Source organism: Anomaloglossus baeobatrachus, chromosome 3 (genome assembly GCF_048569485.1).
Source record: "Anomaloglossus baeobatrachus isolate aAnoBae1 chromosome 3, aAnoBae1.hap1, whole genome shotgun sequence".
Lineage (NCBI taxonomy): Eukaryota > Metazoa > Chordata > Amphibia > Anura > Aromobatidae > Anomaloglossus > Anomaloglossus baeobatrachus.
The window spans coordinates 563,429,686-563,441,702 of NC_134355.1; the positions used below are offsets into that span (position 1 = coordinate 563,429,686).

At 42.4% G+C, this 12,017-nt stretch overlaps 1 protein-coding gene across 1 annotated transcript in view; it reads left to right on the forward strand.

Annotated features, from left to right (window-relative positions):
* Positions 1-12,017, forward strand: part of INPP5D (inositol polyphosphate-5-phosphatase D) — a 284,565-nt gene that overhangs the window by 96,983 nt on the left and 175,565 nt on the right. The window contains exon 3 of the mRNA XM_075340896.1: positions 3,800-3,947. Within this exon, the coding sequence (XP_075197011.1) occupies positions 3,800-3,947 (148 nt within the window). The remainder of the gene's footprint in view (positions 1-3,799; positions 3,948-12,017) is intronic.

Consider the following 12,017-nt stretch of genomic DNA (forward strand, 5'->3'; position numbering starts at 1 on the left):
CTGTCTAAGGACACCAACGACAAAATTGTATACTTGCACAGGACTGGGAAGGGCTACAGTTGAATAGGCAAGCAGCTTGGGGAGAAGGCAACAACTGTTGGTGCAATTATTAGAAAATGGAAGAAACACAAGAAGTCTGTCAATCTTACTCGGTCTGGGGCTCCACGCAAAATCTCGCCTCGTGAGGAAGGATAATTCTGAGAAAGGTCAGGAATCAGCCCAGAACTACATGGGAGGACTAGGTCAATGACCTGGTCAGCCTCAAAGATTACCATTAGTAACACACTATGCCGTCATGGATTAATATCCTGCAGGGCAAACAAGGTCCCCTTGCTCATGCCAGCACATGTCCAGGCCCAATTAAAGTTTGTGAGTGACCATCTAGATCAGGGGTCTCAAACTCGGCTGGGTGTATGGGCCGCACAGAGGAAAAAAAATAATTTGGGGGACCGCATTCTTTGCAGGACAAAGTGACATTTTTATTGGTACCATATACAGTATAATATAATTATTTTTTTACACACCTTGGGATCACTGATTTTGAACATTTTCACTTGTTCATTATAGCAAACGTGCACATTCTGTTTAAATATAAACATTTTTTTTTTTACATTTTATTCCTTTCTTGTAACTAATAGTGTTACAATTAGCACTATATAGAAATTTTGACCAACATCTTTTAGTAATATTCCCTATATTATTGTAAGTGCCCATCCTTGTCCCCTTGTAGTATTGTGCCCCATCCCACAGTAATGTGCTCATCCTTGTCCCCTTGTAGTATTGTACCCCATCCTAGTCCCCATCCCACAGTAATGTGCTCATCCTTGTCCCCTTGTAGTATTGTACCCCATCCTAGTCCCCATCCCACAGTAATGTGCTCATCCCTGTCCCCATCCTAAAGTAATGTTCCCCATCCTTGTCCCCATTTTGTAGTAATGTGTTCATCCTTGTCCCCATCCTATAGTAATGTCCCCAATATATAGTAATGTGTCCATCCTTGTCCCCCATCTTATAGTAATGTTCCCCATCCTTGTCCCCTTGTAGCAATGTCCCCATCCTATAGTACTGTCCCCATTCTATAGTAATGTGCCCATCCTTTAGTAATGTACCAACCTTGTCCCCACCCTATAGTAATGTCCCCAGCATTATCCCTATTCTATAGTAATGTTTCCCATCCTTGTCCCCTTGTAGTAAAATCCCTATCCTACAGTAATGTGCCCACCTTGTCCCCATCCTGTCGTAATGTCCCCATCCTTGTCCCAAATTATAGTACTGTCCCCATCCTATAGTAATGTCCCCAGCCTTGTCCCCATTCTATAGTCATGTGCCCATACTATAGTAATAATGTCCCCATCCAATAGTATTGTGCCTATCCTTGTAATGTCCCAATCCTATAGTAATGTCCCCAGCCTTATCCCCATCCCATAGTAATATGCGCACTTTGTCCCCATCCTGTAGTAATGGGTCAGCAGCTCCTTTCACCTTTCACGGACGCTGGAGTGAAGATGAGGGGGAGTGGTCTCCGGCCCCAGATCCACAGTGATTGGAGAGATTCGTCACAAGGCTGATCTCTTCAATCAGAGCTGGGGGCGGGTGAAACACAGGTCACCCAGCTCCAGCCAATGATTGGTGCTACAGCTGCCTGATCTTGGCTGGATTTCAATGTTTCAGCGATTTTCAATGGCTGAAACATTAGTGGCTGTGATTGGCTGAGCGGCGTTCGTCAGCCAATCACAGCCTCCGTAGGTCCAGGGAGGAGACACCACCCCTCCTGAGGTCCCCTCCTCCCCGAATCTAAGGTATTTGCGGCGATTGTAGCCATGACGATTGCTGCAATTTCGCCATGATGTACTGGGTAAGTCATGGGTCCTTAAGTACCAGGGAGCCATAACGTACCCAGTATGTCATAGATCGCTAAGGGGTTAACGTCCAACACACACACACACACACCACACACACACACACACACACCACACACCATTCTTCTCACCTGTCCCGCGCTCCCTCATCTCTGCTTCGTGCGGCCCCCAGGCCCGTGCCCCTGTTCACTATCGCGGCAGGTGCAGTGTCACTGTCATTGATTTATGTGAGATGATTGTATTGCCGGCACGAGAGCGCAGCGCCGGCAACACATTCATCTGACATAAAGTGCAGACAGTGGCTGCGGCCCCTGCACCTGCCGTGATAGTGAACAGGGGAACGGCCTGGGGGCCGCACGAACTACCCTGAGGGGCCGCATGCGGCCCGCGTGTTTGAGACCCCTGATCTAGATGATCCAGGGGAGCCATGGGAGAAGGTCATGTGGTCAGATGAAACCAAAATAGAACTTTTTGATATCAACTCCACTTACTTTATTTGGAGGAAGAAGAAGGATGAGTACAACCCCATGAGCACCATCCCAATCATAAAATATAGGGGTGGAAACTTCATACTTTGAGGGTGCTTTTCTGCAAAAGGGACAGGATAACTGCACCATATTGAAGAAAGGATGAAGATGGGTCGTGGCCTGGCCTTCCAGCATGGCAATAATCCTAAACACACAGCCAAGACACCTAAGGAGTGGCTCCATAAGAAGCATATCAAGATCCTGGAGTGGCCTAGCCAGTCTCCAGACCTCAAGACAATAGAAACTCTTTGGATGGAGCTGAAACTCAATGTTGCCCAGTGACAGCCTGAAACCTGAAAAATCTGGAGAAGATCTGTATGGAGGAGTGGGCCAATATCCCTGCTGCATAGTGTGCCAACTGGGTCAAGAGCTACAGGAACGTCTGACCTCTGTAATTGCAAACACAAAGGTTTCTGTTCCAAATATTAAGTTCTGTTTTTCTATGTATTAAATACTTAATTAAAGGTAAATTCATTATTTAAAAATCATACAATGTGACTTTCTGGATTTTTCGGGGGATCCTGTCTGTCACAGTTGAAGTATACCAACAATAAAAATTACAGATCTCTCCATTCTTATTTTCCCCACTGCAGATAACAGATATAGTGCTTTGAAAAAGTATTGATACCCCATTAACTTTTCACGTTATACCCACAAACAAATGTATTTTTTGGTGATTTTATGTGACATACCAACACTAATTAACAAGTATTTGTGAAGTGTAAAGGAAATGATACATGGTTTCCTAAATGTTTTAAAAATATAAATCTGAAATTTGTGATGTGCATTTGTATTCAGCCCCTTCTGAGTCATTACTTTCGCTGCAATTCTCTTGACTATGTTTTTACCAGCATTGCACATCTAGAGGCTTACACATTTTATCATTTCCTTTACACCTCACAAATACTTGCTACGTTATGTTGGTATATCATATAAAATCTGAATAAAATACATTTGTTTTTAGATGTAATGGGGAAAAATACATGGGGTATGAATATTTTTTTTTAAGACACTATATTTTTTTTGCTTATTTCTTTCTTTCACTTAGCGCTATTAATTCCACAGCGCTTTACAAATCTGATCATCACTGTCCCCATTGGAACTCACAATCTAAATTTCATATCAGTATGTCTTTGGACTATAGGTGGAATCATAGGGAGAACGTCTTCAAACTCCTTGAAGACGTCCTTAGTAGGACTTGAAAACAGGTCCCCAGCCCTGCAAGATTGCAATGCTAGCCACTGTGCCACTATGCTGCCCATGTCCTTTCACCTGTTACATTATTTGCTACATGTTCTATAATACAATAATATCAGTTCAGGCATTATGCTCCCCTTCTTCTCCACAGTATTATTTTCTTTAACTTTTCTCTTTAGATTAAAAAAAAGAACTAACATGAATATTTCTATGCAGGCATCTGAAGGAGTTCCCATGCGCTTTTTCACAAATCTACAGGAGCTGATTGACTTTTACAAAAAGGAAAATGTAGGACTGGTCACTAATCTACAGAACCCCGTACTTCAAGAAGAAGAGGGACCGGAAGAACCAGATGAAGACCAGGGTAAGACATTACAGAAAATACAAAAACCTGTCCAACCCTTATGCTACAATATGTGTGCGTGGATGTGTGTATTCCTATGGCCTTCGTATTAGTCTTGAATATGTCACCAAACTTAGCGTCAAATAGACCTTATAACCAACTGGAGGACTGGACTCTTCAAACTATGGAGCACGTGATGTCTCAACCATAAATCTGAGTAACAATGCCACGTCTGGGCTGTCTAAAGATGGGTGTTGAGTTACTATGCTACCTGGTCAAAGAACACCTTAACTTACTGTAGTGCAGAATAAGGCTGCGTGCTCACGACAAGGGTTCCTAGCGTTTTGGACTCAGCGTGTTTTCGCTGCGTCCAAAATGCTGTGTTGTACAGTATAAAGACAGTGGATGGGATTTCTAGAAATCTCATGCCCACTGTGCTTATTTTTCCCGCAGCGTAAACTGACCTACGGTGCGGCTTCCTGAGCCAAAGCATGTCAATTTATAGCCGCGAGTGTTCTCCGGAGGAAGAACAGAGAGAAAGTCTGAAGCTTCCCGAACCCTGATTGTGGGCACGAGCAGCTGCGGTAGACCCGCAGCAGAGGTCATGCTGCGTCCAGGATAATCGTTTTTATGCTCACACACGTCGCATTCTCTATGGTCCTCTCTCTGCAAGTACTATACGTCTTGTAGGTATTTTAGATCATATTTTCTATGGTTCATATGAAAGGCTTTTTTTTCTTATACTTTTGTTTGTGACTAAAAGTGGCTATAATGGTATGGAGAGATCAAAAAAATCACACACACACACACACACACACACACACACACACACTGGCATGTTTCTCAGATGTATGGGACCTTGTAGCCTTCTAAATCCTATAAAGACATATGTGTTGCCCTTCCCCCATTATGTCGTAATGTCCCCCATCCTGAACTAATGTCCCCTATCTTAGGCTCTTCTTTAGGCATATATCCCCCCATTCTGGTATATATGTCCTCCATCCTGATCTATATGTCCCAAATACTGGAATACATGTCCTGCTTCCTAATTTACTGTCTATGACTCCCATCCTGGGCCCCTTCCAAGTATATATGCCCCCATCCTGATATACACTCCCTGACAGAAGTTCTGTCACTTATCCATGTTATGTAAATAAAAGCTTATAATCTGACTTTAAATTCATCCATTGGTTTAATAAATTACTCTTTTGAGAGCTGAAACTCTCCCAAATTTGGTTTGGTTATGAAAATAAAGTTGCTGCAAAGCTGAAATATTGATCATGTAATGAACACAGAAAGGTCAGATTTTGGCAAGACAAAAGTTTTGTCGCCTTGTCATATAATGCACCCAATCATAGTTTACATCCTCACCTGTGCTCACTAAATGACCGGTTAATTAGTGGGTGTGTATAAAAAAACCCCAGCACCCCAGACCTTCACTTGAACTGCAACTTGACCTCTGACAACATGCCAAAATCCACCCTGCTACCAAAGCCTTGATTATCAAGAGGCTGAACACCAGATCCACTGCAGAGGTGGCTGGCACCTTTAATGTGTCTCAACATCAAGTACAAAGAATTAAAAAAAGATTTGAAGAGACTGGAGATGTTTTTGACAAGCCCAGGTCTGGCAGACCTCGCAAGACAACTGCTCAGGAGGAATGTTTGTTGGTTAGAAAATCCAAAGCCAGCCCCTAACAGGCCTGGTCACCTCAAATCCCTGTGTCAACTAGAACAGTTTGTAGGATTCTGGCTCAAAATGGCCTCCATGGTCGAATCATTGCCCAGAAGCCAGCACTAAACAAAAGGCAATTAAAAAACCGTGTGGCATTTGCCAAGTCCCACAGCCTGCTAAACAGATGGACGCTGGAAAAGTGGCAGAAGGTGGATTTCTCTGATGAATCTTCAGTTGAATTACACCAAAGCCGCCGCAAATACTGCAGGAGACCTACTGGAGACCATGTGGATCCAGAAAGAAGTTAAGTTTGGTGCTGGAAAGATCATGGTCTGGGGTTACATTCAGTATGGGGGTGTGCAAAACATTTACAAGGTGGAAGGCAATATCAATAGCCTAAAATATCAAGAAGTATTAGCTACCTCTTACATTCCCAATCATAAAAGGAGTCAAATTCTGCAGCAGGATGGTGCTCCATCTCATATATCCATCTCTACAACAAAGTTCCTCCTGGCAAAGAAGATCAAGGTGCTCAAGGACTGGCCAGCGCAGTCACCAGACATGAACATCATTGAGCATGTTTGGGGTAGGATGAAAGAGGAAGCTTGGAAGACAAAACCAAAGAATCTAGATGAACTCTCGGAGGCATGAAAGACTGCATTCTTTGCTATTCCTGATGACTTCATCATAAAAATTGTATGAATCATTGTTGAACCGCATGGATGCAGTCCTTCAAGCTCATGGAAGTCACACAAAATATTAAATATGGTTGTAATAGCACCACAATGTCATTCACCAATGTTATTCAATATATCTTTGTATTAGAAGTTAATTATTTGATTGAATTTCACATTACTTTCTGTGGGCGACAAAACTTTTGTCTTGCCAAAATCTGACCTTTCTGTATTCATTAAATGATCAATATTTCTGCTTTGCAGCAACTTTATTTTCATAACCTAAACCAAATTTGTGAGGGTTTCAACTTTCAAAAGAATAATTTACGAAACCAATGGATGAATTTACAGAATTTAAAGTCAGGTTATAAGCTTTTATTTACATAACATGGATAAGTGACAGAACGTCTGTCATGGAGTGTATCTGTCCTCTATCCTAGTATATCTATCCCCCGTCCTATTATATTTGTCTTCATCCTGGTAAATCTGCCCCCCATCCAGGTATATATGCCTCCATCCTGGTATATCTGTCCCACATCCGGGAAAATCTGTCCTCCATCTAGGTATATATGTCTCACATTCTGGAATACATGTTTCTGATCCCAGGCCCCTTCCAGGTATATCTGTCCACCATCCTGGTATATATGTCCCTTGAGAACCTGTTGAAGCACCTCAGTGCGAAACAGCAATCATCCTCCTAGCGGCATGCATCCACTTCCCGGCCCACAGTGCTTTTTCATGAAATAAAGACATTTGTTGCATGCTGCGGTGAGTGCCACTCTGTTATGATTCATTGACAGAGGAGGATCAGAAAAAAAAAAAAACTAGGAAACCAAGAATGTACCAGAGTGGTTGGAATCTCAGTGAACTGCAGACCTACCACTAACACACAACTAGAAGTAACCGTGGGACACGCCTACGATGACCTGGTCACCTCAGCACAGCCAGAGAACTAATTATTCCTACAGAGAGAAATACAGGAAAGGCTAATCTGCCTCGGAGCAGTCACCAAAGATATAGATAGCTCCCCACATATAAAGATTACGGTGATGTAGGAAAACAATACACAGCTAGAAAACAGATTCAGCAAAGATGAGGCCCAAGCTATCTAAATAGGAAAGGACAGAAAAGAGCACTGTCTGCAGCATGCAATACCCTAGAAAAACAACCAACATGCCTGATATGGAAAAATACTCTGCCCCCCCCACACTATATCAGGACTCTGGTGTTACTGGGATCCAAACAAAACACTAATATAGTGGAGGGACTGAAATTAGTACCAAGCATGACAAAATAAAATACATAGCAGAATATGGAGCAAGGTACACAGGCATTCCCAGCAGGGAATGATCCAACTCCACCCAGAACTCCACACAGGCAAAATAGGAATAAGCCTTAATGTACCAAAACAGAAAAACAACAAAAAGGTGGAAACCACCAGCAGAGGTACTAGAACCAACTTATCTGAAAGGAGTTCTGGAAGACACAGAAGGAAGGGCTGGCTTCAAAATGTCCATAGCACACAGTAGACAACATTGAGCACCAGCCAGGAACAAGAGAATACTACTCAGTTACATAGGCCCAGTCAGAAGAACCTGATTGCCAATCCTCCCCAGCTGTCTGGTTTCTATTCAACAAGCAAACTTAATTACCAGCACTGACCACAAGAGGGAGCCCCAAACTGGAACCTAGTCCAAATGTATTCACAACACCACTCCTTTTTCAATTTGAATCCATTCTGGTATATATGTTTCCTGTTCTGCCTCTGCATAAAAAACCCCAAAACATTCTACTCACCTTCCACTGCTCTTACGTTGCACGGTATCCTCTTCTACAGCTGGCACAGGACCTATCAGCTTACATGACATTAGTTGCTGGTCTCTGATTGGCTGGCAGCATGTATTTGGCGAAGTGACCCGATGGGTCTCTATGCTGTAATATGCTTTAGCTGAATTTGTGTCCTCGGACACATGTCCAGTTGAAGTAGGTGCTGGAATCGTCAGGCTCCTCTACAGCATGGGCCCAGTTTCTGTCTCAATCTCTGCACTTTCAGGTACAGCCATTACACAGCCCACAGTGGGGGCACATTTATAAAAATATTTGAGCACAGGAAAAAAAAATTTTAATTACATCCATTTATGGAACTTATTTTTATTCTAAGATCCGTTAATTAAAATTAACTTTATTGGAAAATCCCTTTACATTTTTTTTCAAAAATTTTTATTGAAAAAGAGAATATATACAAAATCAAGTATAAGTAACTCTGTACCATAGTGGCATATTTTCAGTTTGTGCATGAATACTTCCACATATCGAGGAAATAAAGACAATCGCAATAAGAGATCGTGTACACACAATTCTCCATGTGGACTTACAATAGGTAATGAGTCAATGAAAATAAGAATGTTGATTTCTGAAGCACTAAATTTAGATGAATACAAACAAAAGAGAAATGAATGTTAAGAAGAAGCAAAGAAGAATTCAAATGAGCGGAAAGACAGATCAGAAAATAAAAAGAAAGAAGAAAAGGAGGGGGGACAGAAGGGGGGGGGGACTTGGAGTCTCCTTTGGACCACAGCCGGTTTAAGGAGGTCTACACTCCACCTCTCAGCACGAACAGAGCAAAAATTAAGCGATTGGTTCCTAAGAGGAAAGGATTAAAAATGCCTTTACATTTTAGCCACAATACTCTGTCATGACCCCCAGCCTATACACCCAGACAATATGTGAAAATGTTTGTGGATTTTTCAACCCCAATTTCAAAATGTTGATATGCTGTGTAAAATGTAAAGAGAATGATTTGGAAATGTCTTATTTTATTCACAAAAACCATAGAACACAGATCAGAGGATGAAAGTTGGAGATTTATCCATTTCAATTAAAACAAATTAAAACATTAAGAAAGTTATGGCAGAAAGACATTGCAAAATAGTTGGGACAGGGCTATGTCTACCATTGTGTAGCATCTAGCTGCTCAACAGTCCTGGGTACTCTTTGGCGGATTTTCCGTTTCATAATGTGCCAAATGTTTTTTATTGGAAAGGTCTGCGTTTCATTCAGGACAGTTTATCTTTATGCTATAATGACTATGTCTCATCACCACTATGTATTCTGTAAGGTCTGCCATCTGCTGACTGATAACAACAACTCCCAGTATCTCCTTACCATTGTTAAGGACTGGAAGTTGTAGGTTCATGTGATACAAAGGTATATGGGGCTGAACTTGTATTACAATTGCTGTACCATATACTGATTATAATTCTTGTAATGAATTAGTGGACTGATGAGGGTTTTGATGCTGTGCTTCTGTATTGACGGGGGTTATTTGGATGTATTTCTATACTGATGGTGGTTCTGGTGATGTATTCTTGTGCTGTTATTATTGCTGATGCTGTTTTATATGTAACAATCCATAACTTGTAAGATTACGTGATACATGGCTATGTTAATAGTGTTGTCTGACAAATTAAGGCTTACTTATCTCTATATTTATGCTAGGACTAGGAGTACTAAAGGTGTTGTCCAAGGTTGTATTGAGTCTACAATCACTTTATGTGACTGCAAACTTCTGAATTTTTCCAGCACGCAGTGCACACTGTCAGGATTCTCTGATGACGGTCATTAGAGTGGGAAGTCACAAAACTTCACTTCATGAAAATTAATTAAGCGAGGCCAGACAAGTCTAGTTGAAATATGATCAGATGTATAGAATTCGCATACTTGTGCTCACAAGACTCTCCACTCTTGCCACTGGCAAGGGAAAATCCTAAAAATGTAGAGTGAGAATTCAGAAGCCTGCAGTCACCTGGAGTAACTGTGAACTTTCATCTCAAACTTAGACAACTCCTCTAAATTAATTAAGCACTGCTTGGTAATTCCAGCAGTCATCACAAAGTCACTTCACTCATACGCGATTTTCATACTAACAGTTATGTGACAACTAGTTTTTCCTCCTGCTACTCTCAGTTTTTCACTAAACAATGAGAATTAGGAAGAGCAGCTCATCGGCACGTGACTAAGTGTGCAAATCACATGTGAATGATGCGTGAATTGCATGAATTGGGGGCATGCGGAGTAGAATTTCAATATTTGCAGATGATACTAAACTCTGCAGGGTAATCAATACAGAGGAGGATAATTTTATATTACAGGGAGATTTATGTAAATTGGAGGATTGGGCTGAGAAGTGGCAATTGAAGTTTAATGTAGATAAATGTAAGGTCATGCACTTGGGTAGAGGAAATAAAATGTATGATTATGTACTTAATTGTAGAACACTGGGTAAAACAGACACAGAAAAAGACTTGGGTGTATGGGTGGATGGTAAACTTCACTTTAGTGGACAGTGTCAGGCAGCTGCTGCCAGGGCTAATAAAATAATGGGATGTATTAAAAGAGGTATATAAGTGTTCATGAAAAAAATATAGTTCTACCTCTGTACAAGTCACTAGTGCGACCGCACTTAGAATACTGTGTACAATTCTGGTCACCGATATATAAGAAGGACATAGCTGAACTGGAGAGGGTGCAGAGAAGAGCGACCAAGATTATTAGAGGAATGGGTGGGCTGCAATACCAAGACAGGTTATTAAATTTGGGGTTATTTAGTCTGGAAAAACGAAGGCTTAGGGGGATCTAATCACAATGTATAAATATATGAGGGGACAGTACAGAGACCTTTCCAAAGATCTATTTACGCCTGCGACTGGAACACGGGGGCATCCGCTACGTCTTGAGGAAAGAAGGTTTAATCATAATCACAGACGAGGATTCTTTACTGTACGAGCAGTGAGACTATGGAACTCTCTGCCGCATGATGTTGTAATGAGTGATTCACTACTAACATTTAAGCAGAGCCTGGACGCCTTTCTTGAAAAGTGTAATATTACCAGTTATGTATATTAGATTTTATGACAGGGTGTTGATCCAGGGAACTAGTCTGATTGCCGGATGTGGAGTCAGGAAGGAATTTTTTTGAGTTGGGTTGAACTAGATGGACTTATAGTCTCCCTTCAACCTTAAAAACTATGATACTATGATACTGTAACGGGGTGCCAGGGGTGCCTCTGGCCTGGTAGTCGTGGCCCTTGCAATCAGGCGTACCCCTGGTTCCACCGCCACTATGGGGACAGGAGATGACTTGGTGGGGCAGAGTGTGGTGGTGATGCAGATGTTATCCGGCGCACAAACACTCTTCAGGCAGGGTTCGATGCAATGAACAAACATTCTTTTATTCTTCACAAAGTCCCAAACAAAGCAATAAAGGTGATGATACGCTTTCTTAGCTGGGGGAAGCCTGTCCTTGCGTCCCCTCCAGTGGGGATGTGCCTGGCTACTCCACTTCGCCCGGCTCCCACTTCTGGCTACCCACAGCCCGGACCCACACCGGACTGCTTCACACTATGAGGTTCCGCCCGCTCCTTTTCTCACCGGCTTCCCTGATTTCCAGCTCCCACACTCTGCCCCGGCTCTGCTGCTCCGCTCCTGTCCCCGAGACGACTGCTCCCTTGATCTAATCTTTTCCTCACACCCTTGCTCTCTCCTCCCCTTGTCTCTGCCGGCTCCTCCTCCCCACTGTGGTGACAGCCGTCCCACCCGGCCACTAGGGGGACCCTAACACAATACACATGCACATACAAATAAAACATTTTTATTAATAACATTTCCGGGTTAACTATGCTCCCTTTTGCAGGGGGTCTGCTCACCCACTGCATACCTCCCCTCTTAAAACCCGAGCCTCCCG